The 23795-nt window shown below is 56.2% G+C and overlaps 1 protein-coding gene across 9 annotated transcripts; it reads right to left on the reverse strand.

Moving 5' to 3' along the window:
* Positions 1-1927: 1927 nt before the first annotated feature.
* On the reverse strand, positions 1928-23586 carry ENTPD6 (ectonucleoside triphosphate diphosphohydrolase 6). Of its 9 annotated transcripts, XM_036827237.1 has the most exons (17): positions 22812-22923; positions 22133-22171; positions 21539-21680; positions 19377-19494; positions 18610-18942; positions 16912-16988; positions 14097-14240; positions 13103-13178; positions 11975-12010; positions 11156-11244; positions 9882-9961; positions 9137-9201; positions 7399-7500; positions 5065-5205; positions 4144-4200; positions 3148-3260; positions 1928-3044 (listed from the first exon to the last, which is right to left on the reverse strand). In XM_036827237.1, the coding sequence occupies exons 5-17, from the start codon at positions 18899-18901 to the stop codon at positions 2946-2948; spliced, it is 1371 nt and encodes a 456-aa protein (XP_036683132.1). In that variant the 5' UTR covers positions 18902-18942; positions 19377-19494; positions 21539-21680; positions 22133-22171; positions 22812-22923; the 3' UTR covers positions 1928-2945. The 9 variants fall into 9 exon arrangements, with proteins under 9 accessions (XP_036683132.1, XP_036683136.1, XP_036683135.1 ...); XM_036827241.1 differs by lacking the exons at positions 22133-22171; positions 22812-22923 and adding an exon at positions 23521-23586; XM_036827240.1 differs by lacking the exons at positions 22133-22171; positions 22812-22923 and adding an exon at positions 23382-23469.
* Between the last annotated feature and the right edge of the window lie 209 nt (positions 23587-23795).

A 23795-nucleotide genomic window follows, 5' to 3' on the forward strand; every position in this document is an offset into this window, starting at 1 on the left:
TGATACAATGTTATATGTCAGTTGTACCTCAATTAAGAAAAGAACAGTTCAAGACATGATGTCGTGTCTTGCCTGGGGAATCCGTTTCCGTTCTGCATGAGGTGGCATAACAGCAGCAGGCAAACCCTTGCAGGTATTTCAAGTGAAGTCCTTCCCGAAACTCCTCCAGGGGTCTCACAACTCTGTCTTCTGGAAAAGTGTCGCTTCTTAAAAGGACTTTGCTCCCACCAGGGCCCCGATCTTCACAGGTGCTTGTCACCTCGAGCGGTTCCCTAGATCAGCAAGGCTTCCCCTTCAACCACTCCATTTATATCACCCTTAAGACTCGTCCATCTCCTCCAGGAGGGCAAGGAAAATAGACCCCAACTCCACACAACACCCTCTCAGAACTGGACCCCAGAAGTCAGGGCAGGGTCTCCCAGTGGGACGCCTCAGTGAGTCACCTAAGACACAGAGCTCCCAGCACATTTTCTATTTTCTCAAGATACTTAACCCCGTGAAGACAAACGGGAAGTAGGTTGAACTATTCTGAGTATCGAGAGGGTACATTTCATATTAGGGAGTAAAAATTAGTTTAATTCCATTATTTGCTAATTTATGTTGATCCAAGCCTCTCTACCATCATTCAGCTCAAGGTGCAATTTAATTTAGATTTTAAATTCCTTATTAAAACACCCTTCTAAGAAGCACCCTAAGACAAAATAAAGCACGTTCCTGCAGTTGGGTCCGCAATGTTAGGCCAGCTCATGCACACGGGTGTGGGAGTGCAAACAGCTGGACACCGTGGGGTTGTCATCCAGATGGGGCGGCTGTTCTGAGGGCGGGAAGGTGGGGTGCAGGACACACGGGCAGGGAACGTGGGTGGGAGCCTCTTGCCCATGCGTGTGCATCACTCACAAAGTGTTGGGATGTGCACGTGTGGCTATTTTTAAAAAACAAGAGCCTACTTCATTATGACAAAGACACTCAGTGAATGACTTGCATATTCTGCTCAGCTCAAAAACATTCCATGACTTATTTGGGAATCTCTTGGGAAACGTCCAGTTGTTTATTTTTTCAGATGTGAGATCACCAACCTATAAACAGACCAAATCAATTTTCACTTCTGCCTTCATGCATTTTTGATTCCTTGCCTCCGGAGTCCATTAAGTATCTAAACTGTTAGGTATCATGGAAGGAAGGGGCTGGGAGGCCCACCAAGGCAGGGGTACTGGGTGGAGGGGAGCTGGTTTTCATGTCCTTGTCAAGTAGAGCCTGGAGCTTTAGTGCTGACGTGGCTTTCTGTCTGGGGGAAGCATCTTCCTGCTCTGTCTTTTCCTGCTGTGTCGCATGCAGACCTCTGCCCCCTACCCCAGTACTGACACTTCAGGCAAACCACCGGGCAGAGGACAGCTGGCTCCAGTTTCCAGTGTTTGCATCCTGGTGGCCTCCCTCCAGCCCTCTAGAGTTGGGGTTGTGGCGACGCCCCGACCCAGTCTGGGTCAGGACACCCAGGAGGGGGTGGGGACTCCCCGTGTGGCTGTCCTGCAGGCTCAGCGCTTCTCAGGTTGTACACCTGCATCCCTCTCCTGGCCCTGCCCACTCGGGGGTCAGGGCTCCGTCCCCACAGGCCTAACACATGGGCTTATTCAGCAGTCACGTCACTCTGGACCCGCTGCAGCCCTGGGAGGGGTCTGTCCAGTCTTTGTCCGGCCCGTGACCCCCTTCCGACTGTCCTGGATTAAAGCCAGATCCTTGCTGAACACACTGCAACCTGGAGCTCGGCGCTCGCTCCAGACCCCACGGCCGCCGGAGGTGATGAGCCCGGATCCTCACCCGGCAGTGCCGCGAGTCACAGTCGAGGGGGCTCTGCCCTGCCAGACCCCGGAACAGCCTGGGCCTCCACAGGGCCAGTCCCGGACAGAGGACGCCAGGAGGGCCCGACGGGGGCTTCTGTGTGTCCTTCTGCTGTTGTCTCCCCAGGATGTACCGACAGGATTTAATCCTGCCATCACATGTCACCCACTTGGGCAGGTTTTTGTTTAAACTTTGGTGAACAGGGACCTCAGGTGCCCAACACCTGGGGTGGAGGGACACGGCTGGCGCTCACCGAGAGGAATCAAAGGAGAAGAAACCCTGGAAAACCCTTTATTTCAAGTGGAACCCATGAGGTTCAGCTTATTCCGTGAACTGTGCATATGCCACAGGAACGGCTGCGGGCCTGGGACACGTAGCATCCTGTGCACAGCTCAGCCAGCATCCTGCGAGCCTGCGGGGACGGGCCGTGAGAGGGCGCATCTGGGGCTTCGGCCCGACTGACACCGACACCGCTTGGCTGCAAATGGCTCAGGGCAGCGATACATCCACTGGGCTCAGAACACAGCTGCTACACGAGCACTCAGCACCACACAGACATCACTCACTCACAGACACAGATATCTCACAGCAGCTCACGCTCACGTTTAGACCGCTTCGAGAAGCCAGGGCACACGGGCCACAAAGAGGCATTTCCTCCAGCCCCTCTTTCCAGTCTCAGCGCCAACCCGCCAGCTAACCCTGAGCCACCCGAGGACCCAAGGAAGCGGCTTCTGGATGACGTCACAGTCCACACCCACAGAGGAGATGCCTGGCCCGCCAGCCCAGGGGGCTCCCGCTGGGGGCAGTGGGACAAAGCAAGACTCCCGTCACAGGACGTGTGTCACAGCTGCCCCACCCCTGCGATGGGACGGTGGGGACAGCAGCTGTGCCACCCTGGCCTCGGCCTGTGCCCTTTACCCTGTCTGGTCACTGCCCACCGGGAGCCAAGGCCTGGGCCGTGTTCCAGCACGTCCAGGGGCCGGTCTGTGAGGTCACGGGGAGGAGGGTCTCAGCCTGTGCCGTGACCCCCTCCCCGCACACTGGGGGTCCCAAAGGGGCCTGTTCTCGCAGAGACAGTGCTTCTACGGGGACGGCCGGCAGCTGGGCTGCTACAAGGTGGGGCTCTTCTGTCGGCTCAGGGAGTCAATGTAATGAAAAGTGGCCCCCAGAGCCCAGCTGGTCTCCACGTTGTCAATCTTCCGGGTCAACTTGAAAAGACAAGGGGTGGAGGGTGGAAGGGAGCATGTGCGTGTGAAAGGCGGGCATGTGCTCGCGACGGGCGGGGGCTGGGGGCACCGGGGGAGTCCCCACCTTCAGCACTTTGTCCCCCGGGAAGCCGAGCCCTTGGAGCAGCGAGCTGACGTAGGTGAGATCCAGGCACAGGAAGGGGCTGCGCGGCGGCTGGGTCTCTGCCGTCCGGCACACTGCGGGGGAAAGAGCTCCTGGGTGGGGGAACGGGGGCAGCCGGACTCCACCCACCTGGGGCACCCACCCCGCCAGGCCCTGTGCCACCCGGGGCCTCACTGCTGGTCAGAGCACAGCACAGGCAGGGACTTGAGGCCAACCTGGTGCCCACTGCCCGCCTCCAGGCCCCATCTCTGCACCGTGACCCCGGACACCTCTCCTCGGCGTGGACCTGGGCCTTCTGGGGACTGGAATCACCCACCAGGCTGGCACAGAACACCCCACCCCTGTTCACGACGGGGACGACAAACCAACCCACAGCCTCTGCTCGGAACCTTTTCTGGCTGGTGTCTGGGAGACAAACCCAGAGGTGACGAGAACGATTTTAAAAAAGCCTTTTTTCAGGGGAGGGAGAGAAGGTGTTTCTATGGAGAAACATACAGAGTTTAACTCCTTTGACCCGCAACTGGGAAAGGCAACCAAAGAGCAGAATCTACAAGCAGCCCATACACCCGGCCATGGAGGAGCGAGGGGAGTGGCGGCCACAGGCCACACCCTGGGGGACAGCTCTCCGTCCCCTAAACTGGACTCTGCGGTGCAGGGGCCCCTGGCGATTGTGAATCTGCTGGGACACTTTTGGGAGTTGAGGTCACCCGAGTCACAGAGTCAGAAAAAGTGAAATCGAGGGGGTCTGTTCCTCACAGCCCTGGGACTAAAAACCCCATCTCCACCACCCAGGCCACCCAGGACACGGCGGGCCTGCGCTCTGGGCTAGCTCAGCGGCCCCTACACACTCTCACAGCCCCGAAGCCTCGTCCGGTCGACAGTCAGGAGCCGACCGGGAGCTCTGGGGCCGGCGCCTGCCTCACGCCCGGGTCAGCGTCCTGCCTCCAGGCCACTCACCGTACTTGGCCGCAGTCTCGAAGTCTCCGACCACGAGGCTGCCTCCCTTCTCTGCATCTGTGGAGGAGACGGGGCACCCAGTCTGCACCAGCGCCGTGGAGCCGAGACGGCACTGAGGCCCCCGGGCCTGCGCCTGGGGTACCCTGGGGGTGGGGGGTCAGATGCGGGCGGCCGCACGTCTGGGCATCGGCGTGCAGACGAGGGTGCCTTGGCTCCAGCTACGGGGAGCCCGCAGACCAGGCGGCCGAGGGGCAGCTGCTGGGGTGCCCCAGAGGGAGGGGCCTGGGCCTAGGTGAGGGGTGAGAGGTCACCTTCCGCCTGGACTGTCGGACTGGGCCCGACAGTGTAGCCCAGCAGGCCCCAGGGAGCCGGAAGCTGACGGCTTCGGTCTCTCCAGGGCGGCTTTCTGTGGACATTCACGTTCTCACCCTTGCCACGGGCAACACGTTCTAATATCCTCAATCTATTTCATCAAAAGACATGTCCGGTCACGACCCACTGAAGTGACCTCACAACCCTCTCGAGGGTTTCCAGTTGGTCTGACCAGCACCGGTCCCAGACTCACGATACCGTCTTCTGTCCTGACGGCACCGCGGGCTGGGGAGGGGTCAGGGTGATACCCCCAGGCTCCTGAGGGCGATCTGAGGGGTGGGCTGAGCCCTCCTGCTGGCCTGGGTGCCAGCGGCTGACGGTTTGAGAATCACACAGGTGAAAGGAGAATAAACCGACAGCGAGGAAGCCTTCCTGCACCGAGCGGCTCAGAGAACTGACTTATTTATAAAAGGGGGGCCTATTACTCTCTACTCAGTGACACGTCCCCCGCCCTCCCTCTATTTCTATCACCCTGATGTGACTGACGGGCCCTCCGCCCAGGGACCCACACCCAAGTCCCTGCACAGCCCAACCGAGCCCCACCCTTACCTATGAGGCCCACATTTGCAGCAAGGTCATAATAGTAGGAAAAGGCATAAAAATCGACGTCCTTCACTTCCTCTGTCCTGTGCACTTTGTTTCGGAGGATCTCGGACACTCGGCGGGCACACAGCTGGTAGAGGCTCCCCCCTGGGGCAAAGGGAGAGCAGACTCAGCGGTCAGTGGGCTCTGGGTGCCTGACCACACAGCTCAGGGTGACTGCGACCTGGGGGTGCTCACCAGCAACTTTTCAGGGGCCATGTGCTGCGGCCAGCCCAAGGGGAGAAACTGTGAGCACAAAAGGTGGCCGGAGAGACTGCGGCCCGACCCTGAAGGTCACGCGCCTCCAGCTGGGCGCCTGCAGCTGCCGTGACGCAGCCCAGTGGGCCCACCCCACACTCACCCTGCCAGCCTGTGCTGAGCTCGAGTGTGCACTGTCCCACCCCATCTCACCAGCCGCCTGGGTGGGGCCTGCACCTCCCTCCTGTCACAGATGAGGAAGCTGGGGCCTGCAGGCAGCTTGCCAAGCTCACAGGGCTGGTCACTGACTCCTTGCTCAGAAGGACGGCGACAACACAAGACTGAGTCAGAGGACATGGACGGCCCACAGCCCACACCTGGGCCCAGTTCTGATCTTGCCCTAGCCCTGCTCCACGTCTGACGGCAGCTCCATTTAGCTCTCCCAGAGCCCTGGGAGCTGCACCCTTGCACCTGGGACCTCATCTCCCTGCACTCTCCCTCGTCTGACCCGTCACACCACCTCTTCCATGCTCCTTAAACACAGCAGCCGCCTCTGGCCCTTTGCATGTGCTGCTCCCTCGGCTTGGAGCTCACTTCCCATTTCTTCACGTCTTGTCTCAGGTATCACCCCATGAGGCCTTCCCTGGTCATCTTTAGACCGCAATCCCCCCCCTGGCACTCCCAGCCCCCTTCCGTTTATCACTGGATAGTAAGGAACATGCATTTGTTCTCCACCCTGGGTTCCTGGCACAGAGATTGTAAAGCCTCGTGAGACCCTGAGTGGTGAGAGTGAGAGAGGCGTTTTGTGATTCATAATAAGCCCCTTTCAATCCTCCTGGGTTGTGCTAATGAGGTGACTCCTGGTGGGTCCCTCAACAGCTTCAGGATGGGAGCTGGTGATTAGAGGGCTGAAACTTTCAGCCCCACCCCCGAGGGAGTGGGCAGGGGGCTGGGGATTAAGTCAGTCACCAACAGCCACTGAGTTAATCAGTCCCTCTGCCATGAGCCTCGTAAAAACCCTACATGACGGGGCTCAGAGAGTTTCCGGGTTGGAGACACGTGGAGGTGCTGCTCCAGGGGAGAGGGTGCTCCCGGGGGGAGGGGGTGCTCCTGGGGGGAGGGTGCTCCAGGGGGGAGGGGGGCTCCCGGGGGGAGGGGGTGCTCCTGGGGAGGGGGGCTCCCGGGAAGAGGGGGGTGCTCCTGGGGAGGGGGGCTTCCAGGAAGAGGGGGGCTCCCGGGAAGAGGGGGGCTCCGGGTGCCCTCCCCACACGCCTGCCTTGCGCCTCTCTCCCATTTCACTGTTGCTCAGCTGTGTCCTTGATAAGAAACCAGCGATAGGAACGTGTTCCCTGAGTTGTGTGAGTGCTTCCAGCAAATTATCGAATTTGAGGAGGAGGCCGTGGGAACCCCTGATTTGTGGCCGGTCGGTCATAAGAACGGGGGGCCCAGCACTTGCAAAGGTCGGGGGGGGGGCTCATCTGATGAGGGCTGCACTGACTCCGGAAGTCAGTGTCGGAATGAAGTGAATCGCAGGACACCCTGCTGCTGCCAGAGAACTGGCCGCTATGGGAAAAACCCCACACGTTTGGCTTCAGAAGTGCTGTGAGTAGCAACAGCCCTGTCACCAGAGGCAAACCTCACGCCCACATACCCAGCCTGGACACAGTGTTTCAGCATCTCTTTTAGAAGAAGCTCAAAGAGCACAGAGCCACGGGACCCTGTGGGTGAGACAGGCCTGGGGCTCTGCGGCCTCTCCCGCCCTCGCCGGAGCACAGGCGGCGGGTGTGGGAAGAGAAGCCATTTCCCGCAGAGCTGCCAGGCCCACAGCCGCGCCTGGCTGTCTGCTCGAAGCCGAGGGACGTCCAGATCCTCCCTCACTGGAGGCTTGCTGGGAAATGGGGTCCCTGGAAGAGCGGCAGACAAGGGAGCCCCGTGCAGGGACCCCGCAGGAGCCGGGGGTTCCAGAACCGTGTCCGCTTGCGGGCAAGTACACACTTGTCTGAGAAGGAGGCTGGACAGTCCTCCTGCTTCTCTGAGGTGTCCGGAGGGAAGGGGCTGCCGTCGACCCTCACGAGCCACCCACGGAGGATAAACGTGCCGTACCTGCCTCCTGTCCCGAAACCCTGTACGTTACTTCAGCGTGCTCCCACTCTCCTCTGAAACCGGGGGACAAACAAGGGCTGACCAACTCTGCTCCATCCTCAGCTGAAACAGAAAGAGACAGAGGCGGATGAAGAGCACTGACCGTGGTGGGGTGAGGGCACGCCTGGAGCTGAGACGGGGCCCGCTGAGGGGAGGCCGGCAGCACTGAGTGTCTCAGGTCAGCGCCGAGGGCCTCGGAGGGTCAAGGGAACACGCTTCCTTTTTGCCGCGGGATGGACTTGCGGAAGCGTCCCGAGTCAGCTTCGGGAGGCAGAAGCCCCAGCAGAGCCACTCCCAGCTCACGGCCACAGAGGGGCTTCGGGGGTCCAGGCGACGCTCATGACAACCCCAGCGGCTCCCCGTGGGGGCAGCCTCCAGGGCCCCAGGACGCCAACCCTCGGGGACACGCCTGCTGGCGTCCTGCCGAGTGGGTCCCTGTCCCCCCACCCCGATCCTGGCCTGGGCCCGCCTGCACCAGCGGAACGTGCAGGACACAAGGCCGTGGGACCTCAGGAGGCTTTCCTTCCTCTGACCCGCCAGGGAGAAGTGCAGGCTGCTCTGCGGGGTAGAGGCCAGACACGCGTCCCAAATGCCACCTCACAGGACCCCGGGGACCCCAGCAGAGGGACCGCCGAGTGGATGCCTGTGCAATCCTGAGATAAGACGACTGCTGTTTGCAGCTACTCAGGGCAGTGGGTGGTCTGCTGAGTGACAACGGCTCACACGGCAGGAGACGCCTCCCTGGGGCAGCGAGGAGTCTGCACCCCTTCTGGCAGCTGTCACAGCCCCACAGGAAGACACACGGCTCCCCGCCGCTCTGCCGGGTCGGGGTGCAGGAGGGACAGGACCCTGAGGCCGGCACAGACGGGCAAGTGGGTGCCTGCCGTCCTCCACTGGCTAACAGGTGTTTTCTGGCCCAGAGTGTGGTCGTGAGTGTTTCTGAGACGTGGACGCGTTTTTGGTTTGCAACAAAGGGGCCACTGTTATGAGGTTAAACAACAGGATTCGAGATAAAGGAGCTGAAGCAGGATGTGCGTGGAAAACAATTCCAGTGGAACTTTCCCGCTCTGTCAGAACGGCCAGGCCCTGGAAGAGGCAGCGGAAGTGCTGGGCCGGGGGTGTGCGTGGCCGAGAACACGCGTGGGCTTGCTCACGTCTGACCGAGGCCTTCGGGGGGACAGGCCGAGGCAGCCTCAGAGCAGGACCCCCGCTCGCCTCGGGCGTGTGGTCCCCTGAACGTCCCAGGGGCTCGAGCGCCCGCCAGCAACGCCTGGCTTGTCCCAAGCCAAGCACGTCAGGGCAGGATGGCACGGAGAGGGCCTGGGAACAGACACAGGCTTCGTCCCCAAATGCCACGTCTGGAGGAAGGCAGAGCCCGTTCCAAGTCCCCTCGAGAGCAGAAGAACACAGGGGACGTTCTCAGGAGCCAGAACCTCCCCTGAAGCCCCCCTTGGAGCCCCTCCCATGCGCCCCGTGGTAAATCCTTACCAACAAGCCAACTCCGATCACACCCAGTTCCTTGGGTTCCTAAGAACCCCCTGCAACTCGGTGATTCAGAAACCGCTTCACTAGCATCTTTCTTTAAAAGTAACTGAGAAGGTCTTCAGGGGCCCACCAAAAAGGTCTCGGGGGGGGGGTGCCCTCTGGGGCTCCCGAGTCGTGTTGGCCGGGAAGGCTCTGAACACTGCACCCCACTCACCAGGCTTTCCCTCCTCGCCGCCTAGAACCGCCAGCCGCGCCGACATCAGGCCGAGCCCCAGGTAGCTGCGGAGAGAGAACCCAGGTGAGCGGAGGCTACCCTCAACTCCGCCTGCAGCACGTTCACCAGCCTGGATCCAAAATCGGGGGGCAGGAGGAAACTCGGGGCAAGGCAGCAGCTTCCTGCTTCTTCCAGGAGCTCCCTCAGTGGGGCTCAGGGCATCCAGCTCCTCAGCGCAACAAGCGAAGGCTCTTACTTGGTGGGAGCTCCTCCAGGAGCTGTGGACACCAGCGAGGGCGACAGACAGGTCCCCACCTTTATGGTGTGGACGAGCCTCACGGAAAGAACCTATTAAAGGCGCCACGTGGCAAAAAAGACGGCCCAGAAAATTCCTGCACCATCTATGGACTCTTCCCCACTTTCCCATAAACCTCTTCCAAGGCAGAAGAGAATAAGTACAAAAGAAGAAATGTAATCTTACTACAGGTGAATTAAAAAAGGAGGGAGAAGGAAGAGGAGGAGGAAGAAGAGGAAGAAAGAAGGAGGGAGGGAGGGAGGAGGAAGGGAAGAGGGAGGAGGAAGAGGCTGCAGGGGGGTCCACAGCAGGGATTTTGGGACTGAGTCTATGGCCCGGCAACCTGGTCACTCCCCAGGCGGGAGGCGGAGGCTGGGGGAGGCCTGCAGTGCTAAGCTGAGCCACATGCCTGGACGGTGGACATCTCCACCCTCAGTCCTGAAAACAAACCTGTAGGAGTAGAGCCTGTAGGTCCTATTAAACATCTGGAGGGAGGTGAGGAAGCCGGGCGGGGAGGTCTGAAGGGTGCCCTGGGGAAGAACACAAGGGTTAAAGCACCTTTCCTGCTGGCCTTTCTAGAAAATTGTCCCCCACTCCCTCAATTCATTTGAAAGAACAGGGATATGCACAGATGTATTCAATTAAATTAGCCTTTCATCAAATCACATGCTGTGAAACAGCTTGGAGCAAGCAGTGAAACACTTTGTCTTTCCTGTTTTTTTTTGGCTGCACCAAGAGGCATGTGGGATCCTAGTTCCCCGACCAGGGACTGAACCCACACCCCTTCCAGTAGAAGCGTGGAGTCTTAACCACTGGACCGCCAGGGAAGTCCCGTGTCTTTCCTCCCTGTGAGTAACATTTACCCATTCTGGGAAATACGGCCCAACCAGAAGAGCTATGCGTAAATTTAAGGCTATTCCATGAATGCTAAGTTTTCTTTTTATTTATTTATTTTTTTGGCCATGCCACGCGGCATGCGGGATCTTAGTTCCCCAACCAGGGATCGAATCCATGCCCCTTGCACTGGAAGTGCGGAGTCTTAACCACTGGACCGCCAGGGAAGTCCCAAGGCTCTTCCATTAAAACTAAAACTAATAGTAATAATTTAAAAAGGGGCAGATGAGGAAGGTACTTTTTAAAAACAGCACGCAGTCTCAACTGGAAGCGTTTTCGAGTCCCTTAGAACAGCGGTCCCCAACCTTGTTGGCACCAGGGACTGGTTTCATGGAAGACAAGTTTTCCACGGACAGGGGAATGGTTCAGGCGGTAATGCGAGCTCCGGTTCAGGCGGTAACGCGAGCGATGGGGAGCGTCAGATGAAGCTTCGCTTGCTGCCTGCCGCTCACGTCCTGCTGTGCAGCCCGGTTCCTACCAGTCCGCAGCCTGGGGGTTGGGGACCCCTGCCTTAGAACATCCGTCCTGAAAAGGCCTGCGGCTCTGTCCCATCTGAGTCAGACTCCGGCCCCTCCCTGGAAGCCCTTGCGGGGGCGGGGAAAAACCCACCCCACACCCTCTGCCCCAAGGTCTCCAGGTAGTATCTAGTTTATCACCCAGCTGAAGACCAGATTTCTATTTTTTTTTTTTTCCAGGCAGAGTTAAAATCAAACTAAGAAGCATTCACTGCTGGTGATCTGACCCTCAGGAGAGAAGCTGAGTGCACAGACCTCCCCCGGGGCTGAGGCTCCCCCGTGGGGCAGGTGGCCTTGGGGGCGGCGGTGGGTTACCTCGAATCTTGGGAGGAAGGTGATCTGGGTGGACCCTCCGCCCAGGTCCAGCATGCCCACGTTGCTCCTCCCGGGGGTCTTCAGACTGCCTGCAGCACCCGGAGTAAAATCCACACAGCAATGCCCGTTAGTAAACAGACAGAACAGCAGAAAAGGGGAGGTTAGCAGCCAGGCCCTTCCGTGGAAAGAAGAACAAGACAGACAGAAGCTGTGGCCACTTGAAAATGTCCATGTGTGTTTGGGGGGCGTGAAGGACAGCTGCCCCGGTGGCGGCTTTCATCTGAACGAAGGACAACCTGTGCTCCTGGGGCCTGGGCTCCTGATCTGTCACCTGACATGGCTCCCCATCCCCGGGCGGCAACTCCTACAGGAAACTTCCTTCTTTCTCATCCATGTGTCAGACACACTGGTCTTGTCCATAATTACAACAAAGGGACAAAAATCCACATCCTGAGAGTAATCTAAGAAAAATGACTCCTCGCCACCTGTTCCCTGTTCTACCTACAGCAGGACTTCAATTATAAGGTGATCAGCGTTCGCGTCACGTTCAATATTGACTAGTGTGACTCAGGGCTTCTCTCAGGAACGAGGACGGTGGCCAGGGGACGCTGCTGTGGGAGCAGAGGCAGAGCTGAACCTTTGGAGAAGGACCCCCTGCATCTCCAGCATTTGCATCTGCAAGCCCGGTGCCCGCCCCACCCATCCCAACACTCTACTTCGGGTCAGCAACCCGAAGGGGTTATTTTAGCGTGGAAATGAGGCCCCTGCTCTAAAGACCTGTGTCTGTGAACTGCTGGCTTTATGATGAAGGGAACCCACCTGTTAGGAAGTTCACGGTGATCCACGCGGAAACACCTGCAAGAGAGGGTCACAAACAGCATCTGAATCACCTGAGAGGCTGTAAACAGCAATGGGGACTCATGACAGCTTTCCGATTTCAGGAGCGCAAGGAGACCACTTCCTCACTACTCTCAGCCTCCAGATCAGCTACAGAAACGGGTGTCACTCACAGAACCATCCAGCTGCTTCTGGCAGACTGCTCTAGAAGACACCACACTAAAAATCAGAGCGCTCAGCCAAACTGTCACATCTCTTGGTCGCACTCTTTATCAATTGCCTCTTTTTGGAAGAGGTGGGATGAGAAACAAATGTTCCCTTTCCCTCCACCCAAAAAAACTCTTAAGGTCACGTTTAAAGTCAGGGGCTGGTAAGGAACCTTATGAAGTGACTCTCTCTTAGAATTAATGCAACAGCAACGTTCTAACACATCAGCAACTGGGGATTCTCTCTAAATGTTCTTAAAATAGAAAAGATGGGACTTCCCTGGTGGCGCAGTGGTTAAGAATCCGCCTGCCAATGCAGGGGACATGGGTTCGAGCCCTGGTCCGGGAAGATCCCACATGCCGTGGAGCAACTAAGCCCGTGCGCCACAACTACTGAGCCTGCACTATAGAGCCCATGAGCCACGACTACTGAGCCCGTGTGCCACAACTACTGAGCCTGCGCACCACAACTACTGAAGCCTGTGCGCCTAGAGCCCATGCTCCACAACAAGAGAAGCCACCGCAGTGAGAAGCCCACGCACTGCAACGAAGAGTAGCCCCCGCTCACCGCAACTAGAGAAAGCCCACGCGCAGCAAAGAAGACCCAACACAGCCAAATTAATTAATTAATTAATTAATTAAAAAATAAAACAGAAAAGATGATTTGTTTTCAGAAACGTGATCTATGCCAGGCTTGGAGCCAGTCACGAGGAGAATCTGTCTCTACCACTGGCCCCAAGAATACAGTGCTCTGAGACGGTCAGACTGCGGACTGGGGTGGGACCGGCACTTTGGTGTCTGTGCCTCCAACCAGGGAAGGCTCCCAGCGCCATGCTGACAGCAGCCCTGCGTGCAGCCCGCCTCGAGGGGCAGCCTCATGGCACGTGGCACTTCTGGCGACTACCTTCGTCCGTCCCGTTCATGATGGAAACACAGTCGTCCCCTACGAGGAATGGCGACGCCTCAAACACTTCTTTCACCTAAATGTAAAGAGAGACAAGCCTTTATCGTTTAGAATGTAAACTCACAGTCCCAATCACTGCCCTGCTTTAGGACAGGACACGAGGGGTGGGAAGCCCCACAAGGCGGATCCCAGCCCTGGGCCGCCACGTGGCCTGGTGGGCATGTCCCTGGGAGATGACCTGGCACGGGGGAAGCGAAAGCGGTGAGCAACTAACTGCGTTTGGCTTTATTTCCTTCTCCATTTTTTTTTTTTTTTTTTTAGCAATTATTGATACATAGAAACTTCAGTCCCACAATCCAACTTGAGCATGTGAAGGTATTCAGTAGTTTTTATAAGGGACCTTGACAAACCTGCAACAATCTGTCATTTAGCAGCTAACAGGTTCAGAAACAGTGCGGAGGAGGACTACTTTGCTGAGAACACTTTCCCTGATTCCTGATGGTAAGAACCCTGCAAGCACATGCCAAAGACAGGCTCCAGAGCCGCCTGCAGGGAGGTGCAGGGCTTGGGCAGACACGAAGGGGCCTCCTCAGCAGTCACAGCTGAGCATCAGACCAAGAGCAGAGCCCGCACTTCCCACGAGGACGACTGGCTTGAGCCGAGATGTCAAGAATTCAGGTCCCACGGCCTTAGACACTCGGCAAGTCCTTGGATGGAAGGAAGCCCTTCAAAAGCACAATATATTTTTAACACGAACTTGTTCTTTTTATAAAACAGATTCATTCTAGAAAACATGAATAGCTTTAAACATCCTGAGAAAGAAAGCATCATTCATCAACAACCCCTCCACCGAAGGCGACACTGCTAACATTTCGACAAGTTCCCCTCCTTGGGGAGCTTCTCTGTGGCCTGTCTGCCTGCTTGGACGTGGGCTGATGTTCCATGTTTTCAGTTATCACAAGTCACCCGCCCCGGGGTAACTGGATGAGCTCACCTTTCGCAGTAACTTCTGAGCCTTTTCTCCTGGTAACAGACGTAAACCAGCTGTGGCCTTGAGGACCAAGGGGGTGGCCTTCCAGAAGTCAAAGGGTATGTCCTGTTTAGCAATGTCCAGTAACTCCTGAATTCCTGGGGTGCTCTGTGAACATGGTGGGTAGAGCAGGGTTTGCGCTCAGCGTGCAGGGTCACAGGTGCTCCCCACCCTTTTGGTTTTATTAATTTATAAATATATTTTTTCTAAGTTTCCAAATCAGCAGAAACAGAGACTCAAGAGGTGCAGGCAGGAGCGTGGGGCGGACCCTCGGCAGCGGAGCGGGCCAGGGTTCTACGCGCCTGGCAGCCGGAACCCCGCCAGCCCCGCCACCAGCCCCGGGCAGCCTCAGACGAGCTGCGACGCCCCTGGACACCATGAGTGAATTCTGGGGTCCCTCACAGCACTAAAACCCGTGAAGTGCTACACCGAGGAATCACTTCACCCACCGGAATGCTGAGCTCTCCATGCTGGACCAGGGCCCGTGGGGGGCGGGCTGGGCAGGGTGGGGGACGACTGCCATGAAGCCTCGCCGGGCGTGTGGAGGGTACGATGCTGGGGGGAGTTTAGCAATGTCTGTGGGGGACACGCGTGCCTCTCACTCAGAAACCCCCCAAGAGTTCACCCAGGCAACGCCCTCGCATGTGAGGGGAACGAAGTGTGCATAAGGTGACACAGAGCAGCCTTTCCCAAACTGTGAGGAGCGAAGGGTGGGAGGTCACCTACAGGCCCTCCGGAGGGGCTGGCTCTCCAAGTGCAATGTGCACGTGCACGGCAGGACAGAGCACTCTACTTCCTGACGGGGCACGATCTCCAGGGCACACTGCTCAGCCCCGGGAGTGAAGCGCATACAGTGTGAACGTGCTCCACTGTGCGTGTAAATAGAGGGGACGAGAACACAGAAGGACAGCGAGAAACCAGGGACACTGTCCTCCTGGAGGAAGTGGGAGGGGTTCGCTGTCCACTGGGAAGCTGTACAAGTCACCCCACGTGAATGTGTGCTGCCTGCTTGAACAAGTAAGATTTTAAAAGCCCCATGAGGGGCTTCCCTGGGGGCACAGTGGTTGGGAATCCGCCTGCCAAGGCAGGGGCCACGGGTTCAAGCCCTGGTCTGGGAGGATCCCACATGCTGCGGAGCCACAACTACTGAGCCTGTGCTCTAGAGCCCGCACGCCACAACTACTGAGCCCACGCATCACAACTACTGAAGCCCGTGTGCCTAGAGCCCGTGCTCTGCAACCAGAAGCCACCCCAATGAGAAGGCCACGTACCGCAACAAAGAGTAGCTCCCTCCCTCTGCAACTAGAGAAAGCGTACGTGCAGCAATGAAGACCCAACGCAGCCAAAAATAAATAAATAAATAAATAGATAGATAAATAAATTTATAAAAATAAATAAATAAAAAGCCCCATGAGTTTATTCCAAGATATATCATTTAATCAGGTTTAACCTCTAGAGTCACTCATTTTGATTTCTGTTTTCAATTTGTTTCTTAACCAAGCTACAAGAAACCAAGGCCGTGGGCTTCCCTGGTGGCGCAGTGGTTGAGAATCTGCCTGCTAATGCAGGGGACACGGGTTCGAGCCCTGGTCTGGGAAGATCCCACATGCCGCGGAGCAACTGGGCCCGTGAGCCACAGCTACTGAGCCTGCGCGTCTGGAGCCTGTGCTCCGCAACAAGAGAGGCCGCGACAGTGAGAGGCCTGCGCACCGTGATGAAGAGTGGCCCCCGCTTGCCACAACTGGAGAAAGCCCTCGCACAGAAACGAAGACCCAACACAGCCAAAAATAAATATAAAAATAAATAAATAAATAAATAAGACCTGGTGCAACCAAATAAATATTTAAAAAAAAAAAAAAAAAGTAACCAACCAGGTGAATTAAATGACCCTTTCACATCTTTAAAAAAAAAAAAAAGAAACCAAGGCCGTGACTTCACTGTCTGGTATCAGGATGCATCTGTGGCAAGAATGCCACATCAGCTTCTGATTTAAGACGTGCTGGGACCAAAGGAACTGACAGCTGCATGAGGGGCTGCTTTCGGGAGCCCCCTGGGAACGCAGGTGCCCTGTGTTCGTGCAGCTCAGAAGTGTAAACGCCACCAACTTACCAAAGTCACCACTTGACAGTTCAGCTAAATTTCTTTTACACTTATTTGGTTTTGTGGATTTTGCATAATACATTTTTTTGACTTTAATTTTTTTAGTGAACATTTGTCATCTTCAATCAGAGAAACCGAAACAAAAAAAAGTTAAACTTTCAAATAATGCTTTTTCTAAGTTTGCAGCGTTTGTGCCTTTAAATCACACCGTGACTTCCGGGTGGCATGCGGGCCAGCTGGGGGATATATGTGGCGTGTGTGTGTGGTGTATATGTATGTGTGTGCTGTGCATGTGTGGTGTGGTGTGTATGTGGTGTGGCTGTGTATATACGTGTGGCTGTGTGTGTGTGTATATGTGTGTGATGTATGTGGTGTATTTGTGTGTGCTATGTATGTGGTGTGGTGTGTGTGTATGTGGTGTGGTTGTGCACGTGGTGTGTATGTGTATATATGTGCAGTGTGTGTGGTGTGGCGTGTAGTGTATGTGGGGTGGTGGTGGGACCTCCCGTGGGTACCAGTGTCCTCCACAGACTGTCCTACACAGTGAAATGTCCCAGGTCAGCACAGCAAAGACGCTGCTCTGGGGGGACGGCTCTGCATCTGAGAGAAAGAGAGTCACTTTAACAAATCGACAGGAGGCAAATTTGATGAGCAAAGAGAGATGAGAGAACACCGTTACCTTATCAACGTCGTCAGCATAAGCAGAAAGACCTGGCTTCAGTGCTTTGAAGGTTTCATGGGTCAAGGTGGGAGTTTCTAAAGGAAAATCATGTTTTAAAAAAGGTACAAGTGTGAATACAAACACAAATACATGAACCTATACAACTATGATGAGCCACACTTTCAAGGCAGACTTCTGAAAACAGACCTTCATTGTTTCTCATCTAAACTCTGCCTCTTTAGTTTGGCTACATGATGAATATTATACTTAATGTTTTGGCCAGAACTTTTCCTATTTAAAAAAAAAAAAATCAACTTTATTGAGGTATAATTTACATACCAAAAACTACCCATTTAAAATGTTAAATTTTAACATAGTTAATTCTTGCTGATTCAACAAATAGAGAAGCAGGGAATTCCCTGGTGGTCCCTTGGTTAGGACTCTGTGCTTCCACTGCAGGGGGCATGGTTCGATTCCTGGTTGGGAATTAAGAGCCTGCATGTAGCAGTGTGGCCAAAGAAACAAACAAACAAACAAACAAACAAACAAAAAAACCAACAGAGGAGCAGGGCAAATGATTCCAAACTGCAAATGTGAAAATCATTTTCTTAATTCTAGATAGGATGCATTATACATTCTAAAGAATATTTCATTCTTTTTTTTTTTAAAAAAAAGAATATTTCAGTCTTCTTTTTAAAAATTGAGTGTTTTAGATTTTTAGGGGCCTGGACTCATGTGCTTACAGCAAGGGAGAGTATTCCCAGGCACACCGAGGCCAAGGGGTGCTGTCCGAATGCAGACACAAAGACCAAGGAGGAAAAATCAGCAACAAACTTTCTGTAAGGAGGTCTCTCCAAAGAAAACACGCCGGTACATGGCTACTGAAGGATTACATGCCAACACACGTTGCCTTAAACTTAGCTTCAAAACCAATTTTGGATGTAGGTTAAGTCCAGCGTATAAATATCTAACTATTATAACAAGTTTAAAAATAAAGCAGATGAAAAGTAGATAAACGTGCCATGAGAGGTTTGAAGAGACCTACTGAAGGCATCCGGAGCCAGCAGTTCAGTTAAACGCCCAGAAGGGTCAGCGCTGAAGCAGAGGGGAGGGACCCCGGCTGTGAGCACCAACCCACAAGGGGTGGAGGGGGGACTGGGCAGCGCTGGGGGTCTCCCCACGGGAGAAGCCCACTGGTGAAGATGCCCAAACTCCACCCTCACTCCTCCCCAGCCCCCCACCGGGAAGCCAGGCCCGCAGGCTCTGGTCCCAGCTTTACTCTCACTGAGGCCACTGCCATCTGTCACCCCTTGTTGCCTGGCCCCACTGGGCAGTTCCGTGTTGGCCTGGGCTCCGGGTCTTTGCTCATGTACCTGACTTTCCTGGACTCCCGGTTCCCACTGGTCTGAACCTGGGGCTACTTCCTTCCTTAAACTCACCCCATGTGACCTCTGGCCTAAGTCATGGTCCTAGCCACCCAACCTGCCCGGGATGCTGGGAGGTGACAGGCCACCCCAACGCCCTCTGGGATCTCAGCTGCCCTTAGGTGGTCACCAGATGCCAGTGCGAATGAGGACATCTGGGACTCCCGGGAAATGGCACTGTCGACAGGCTCCCTGGGGAGTCCCAGGCCGGGGGTGCAGCCCACCCTGAGGGCCCATGCTTTGCTGTGAGACGGAGGCCAGGGGAGCGCGGCCAGGGCTTACTACCCGGTACCTCCAGGCTGCCGGCTGAACTGGAAGACGTGCACTCGGGTGCCGGTGCTCCCCGCGTCGAACATGATGCCGTAGAAGAGCTCAGGCCCGTGGGCAGCTGTCCCCAGGGGACTGCGGGACTGCTGGCCCCTCCGGGCCCCCGTGGCCACCTCGGGGATGCCGAGGAAGGCCTGGGTGGCGGAAGCCCAGTGCCACTTGATGTAGGCAACGTAGATGAACAGGCACACGAACAGCCCCAGCGGGTACGCCACCTTCGTCATCCTCAGGTTCCCATTGTTTGGTATTTTTCTCATTTCCTTGTCTGCTGAGGACTGTGCCACAGTGGCTGGTGGAACTGGAGGAGAGGCAGGAAAAACCCGTTAGGCTGCGAGGTTCTAGGGCGAGTCAGAAATTCCTGCACTCAGGGACAAAAAATTCCTTCAACCAGAACTTTTTCCACAGGTCTGCATTTTTCCTGTGAAGTCAGAAGTTTCATTTGATCCTCAGAATGATTCTGGAAGGTGGGATCCCCATTTTGCAGAAGAAGAACTGAGGTTCGTAGAGACTAGACAACCTGTCCAAGGCTGCCGGTCCTGCAGGTGCTGACCTGGGCCACAGCCCCACAGCCCGAGGATCCCCTCTAGGTGCTAGCCCAGGCAAACGGCTCTAAACTCGCCGCTATTTTAAAAGCCACGTGGGCATGGTGTCCCCAGACCTTTCAAGGTAACAGAGATGTACGTGCAGTCCATTCTCTCCACTCGCACTTTTTCTCCCACGGTGGTAACTTACTTTTAAAGGTTTAAAATCCTGTCCCTTGGGGACTGCAGAGCCACAGACAGATCAGAGAAACGGCTCATTCTCCTGGGAGTTTCACAACAGATACCTCTTGTCATTCATATACATGTTCCTGCCGAGAAGGAAATAATGCCCATGTGCTTTCAAAGCCCAGAGCAAAATAAATCAATTCAGCACCCCTAGTTTTGGTTCAATGCACCCCAAAATAGAGGCACTTGCTCAGCGGAGGCACCGGGTGGGAACCCGAGACTTCAGAGGACGAGAAGCGAGGCGCCTGGTTCTCGGGGCTCCCCCTACCCTTGGGGACGTCCACCATCTGTCCACCCTGGCTGTCAGTGTGGGAGGTGGAGTGGACGCCCCGGGGGGAGGGAGACAGGCACGTGCCGGGTGGGAAGCAGGGCGAGTGCCTGTGGACCAGAGCCCTGGGGGTGTGTGGGCCGTGCTCAGGACACAGTGATGGTGGCTGGGGAGGAGGGCTGGAGGACAGCGTGAAGGCCCTCACAGGGGAGGGGGAGTGGGGGCCAGGCCTAGAAGCGCAGGGGGCAGCCTGTGGTGGTCTCACGCCAACCCCAGGCTGTCTGGGGGTAGGAGAGACGGAACAGTGGCCCTTGGGGGGAATCCAGCCCTACAGCCACACCTGGATGCCCGCAGCCCCTGGAGCACTGTCCAAACCTTGGGCCAGCCCTGTGCCCCTGCCAGGGGAGAGGCCCGTCCAGAGGCCCACCATCCAAGCTCGGATGGGGCGGGGCGGGGGGCAAGACAATGCACCCCTCCCTGAGCACAAGGGGCCTCAGGGAAGGCTCTCTCAGCAGCTCCCTCCCCAAGACTCGCCCTCCCCAGCCCCAGCTCCGGCCTCACTTTACTCTCAGAATAACGTCATACCCCTGCCCAGGCCTGGCCCCCGTCAGCCTCTGCGCTTAGTCTCTACCTCTCTTGCCCCTGCTCAGGTGGGCCAACCTGGTCCTCATCCCTAAGCCTCGGCTGACAAGCTGTCATTCCCACCTTCCCTGACCACCTCCACCCACTATGTGCTCCGTGACTCCCTGCCCCCTCCTGACCAAGCACCACCATTATCTGTGATGACCATGAGTCTGTGGGATTTCTTCCTGAAGGTCTGTGTCCCCTCGAGGCCATCAGCCCCCAAGGGCAGGGACTTAGCCTGTCTTGTACTGCTACAGCAGTCTGGAACACAGGCCTTTATCTAGGACAGCCTTAAATATCCTTTTTTTTTTTTTTTTAAGCATCCTATTTCTTTGGTCCTTTATCCACACCCCTGCAAAACCTACCCAAGATGCTATGCTCATTGCCACTCTGAACCCTGCAGCCGGAGGCTTTGTGTTCCTTGGTGCTCTCCACTCTCACTCCCTGAGTAAGCTGCATGTGGAGTTGTTCATTTGTGTCTCCCTTCCCTCTGGTGAGATGGTGCCTCTCTGGAAGCAGGGACCAGTCCAGTCATCCTGACCTCCCACCCCATGACACAAGGCCAGAGCCCAGCATCTGCTCAGCCATCACTTGCTGGTGAAGAAAGCGAGCTGATGACGCAGCAATTCACCAAGAGGCATGGATGATGCTTCAGGACCCATGTGATGGCCATGTGGGATGGGGCAGAAGACAGCAGTGACCAGGTTTTCTACATGTCAAGTTTGAAATGACAGCAGGACATCAGTCAGAAACAGAACTGAGCCTTGTGAAAGATGACAGGTTTGGGGTTGGCGTTTGAGGAAGCCATCCCCAGGCAGCCAGCTCTCACCCAGCAACAGGCCCTGTCAGAGGTCTCCTTTGGTTAGGTTATAGTAATCCAAAGTTTCCCACTGCTAAGTGATCATTTAACAAAAAAGTATTTCTCGAGAAAGTTCTAAAGCTACTATTTCCAAGGATGATTAGTGAGGACACAAAAACAATACTAACATCTTACAACTCTGAAAGCGTTTTATAAAATCTTTTTACATAGTCAAATTTTATCATGTCCTATGTTAGTCTAAGAAGCATAACATACATGATCAGACTAACAGGTAGTATATTAAATTTCGAGGCAAAGGTTGCTCTTAATTAAATTTGTCTACCCATTTAAAAAATACCCCTTTAAATATGCTAGATCCTGTTACCAGAGGCCCACAGGCTGGCACTTATATACCACACGATATATGATGACTTACTTCCATACAACAGGACACAGGACCAAGGCCCGGGAATGTCTATAAACGGACTTGCCTGGGATCACACAGCTGGCACGCAGCAAGGCAGAGGAGTTTCTGGCTTCTGTCTCCAAATCAAATGTGCTTCATCACTTCACTTTCCCTATTCATATAAGACTACTTCAGACGACCAAAAAACACTCATGTGAAATTACATACACATAATCATTCAAGTTACACACCAAGTTCAGGGTGACATAAACAGAGGCCAAACAGAACATAACTCTGAGGGGGCACAGAGCCAGGAACAGCCTGGCCCACCATCACCTCCATGGCCCTGAGGCCCAAGCCTAAAAGCCAGTTTCATTCCATGGGGTAAGGTGCTTGTCCAGAGCTAAGGAGGGGCAAATCACATTTCTGTGACACCACTAACACCACAGTGGCCCTCCCCAGAGGATCACCAAGGAAAACAATTTTAGATGAGTTTTGTTCTTTAAAGGAGAGTCTAGAACAAAGCTGTAAGGAAAGGTAAGCCTGGAGGGAATGAGGAGTAGGCTGGGGGGTGGGGGCAGGATGTAGGTGCACAAAGGCAAACAGAGGTTTGGCTGAGCTAACCTTGCTCTCAGCGGGCTCCTGGGGCGGGGGTGCCTCCCTCTGTCAGGGGGAGGCGGGGTCAGAGAGGAGAATCTCGGTGTGGGGCTGTGGCAGTGATGTCCGGACGGGGCCCGCCCCATCGCCCGACTAGCTTTCCAGGAGCTGGGGACGGCAGCTCGGCTCTCGAAATACAAGTTCTATCCCAAGGTTAAAATACCCAAAACGGCCGTGCGTGCAAATGACTGCCGCACATGCTTAAAACCTATACAAAATTAAAGCACATGAACAAATACTAAGTCTCCTGGTAGGTTTAAACGGGCGTTTCTCCCCTGCCTGTCCTGCCCCTGTTGGATCTCCTGCGCCCGGCACAGAGCTGGGAGCGGGTCAGCAGACCCTGGCTGAATGAATGAAGACAGCAGGGCTACAGGCTCCCTGGGGGTGGAGACTCCGACTGTCTTGCCCAACCGGTGCCAAAACACCGACCGCGCCCCTCACTGGTCAGCGGAGTGCCGGCTGCCAGTGACCCTGAGACCGCCTCCAGGCGCTGCCGCTTAAGACCGGGGAGTTGCCAGGCGCTGGGTCTGCGCCCCGGAGGTCCCCGGCCCTGCTCCGCCCCGGCCCTTCTCCCGGGCGCAGCGCACCGTGCCCGGGGATGCCCACGTACATAGATATCCCGGGCCCTGCGGAACCCGCCGCTTACCCTGCAGGGCCCTGTGCCCCACCCACGGAGCGAGATGCCAGTCCCCGGGGAGTGCGCGGACCACGGAGATCGCTTCCCAGCGCTCCCGCCCCACCGGCTTCAGCGTGGCCTCCACCCCCGGGCTGCGGGAGGAGGATCTAGAGGCGGGGCTTCGCCCCCGTGCACCGCGCGTCAGCCCAGTGCGCAGGCGCGGTGGTGCGGCCCACTGCACAGGCGCCGTGGCTCCTCCCGCCCGGGTCCGCCGGCGGTTCCCTCTAGCCTGGAGCCTGGAACCTGGAGCCTGGCCGGTGTTGTGCGGGGAGCGGGGTCTCGGCCGTGTGGCCCCCGCTCCTGGCCCCGTTTATAGGGTCCCCCGCGGCACGGCGGAGAGGGCCTTCGTCGTGCCTGGCCGAGGAGTCAGCCCTGCAACCTCACAACCTTGACCTTGACCAGCTGTGGAAATTTTGGTTTTCCTTGGGCTCCCCCCCCGCCCCCCCACCTAAAGTCCCTCTTTTCCCTTAAGGTAACGCACGATAGAAAATGCCACCACAACAGGACAGGCAGTGCCACCAAGCCCCTCCTGTTCCTGACCCCCATTTTCTTGTCTCTTCCCGGAGGCCGCCAAGGTTGCCGGCTCCTGCCTGGGTCAGTTGTCCATGCGGCCCCGTTTACTCAGGGTCCTGCTGGCAGGGCAGCCCACGTGTCCCCTCGGTCAGTCTCCTCTCCTCACCAGAAGGCAGCCCGGCTTCCAGCTTCCCTTGCTGTGGGTGTGAGCACGTGACGGCGTCTGGCCATTGGGGTGTGGGTGCGCCCCTTCCAGGCCTGGCCCTCGGAGAACCTTGGTGGTTCTTGAACCCCTCCCCGCCCCTCCCCGTGGCCTGAGTTTGTTGTTGAGTCATGGACACTTGAGAGTGAGTGGGTGCTGACAGGTGGGATGTAGGAACAAAGTACTAGGCCAGGACTGGGCAAAGCGAGGGTGTCATCACTGCCAGCACCTGGTGGGAC

This window comes from Balaenoptera musculus, chromosome 15, assembly GCF_009873245.2.
Source record: "Balaenoptera musculus isolate JJ_BM4_2016_0621 chromosome 15, mBalMus1.pri.v3, whole genome shotgun sequence".
Classification (NCBI taxonomy): Eukaryota; Metazoa; Chordata; class Mammalia; order Artiodactyla; family Balaenopteridae; genus Balaenoptera; species Balaenoptera musculus.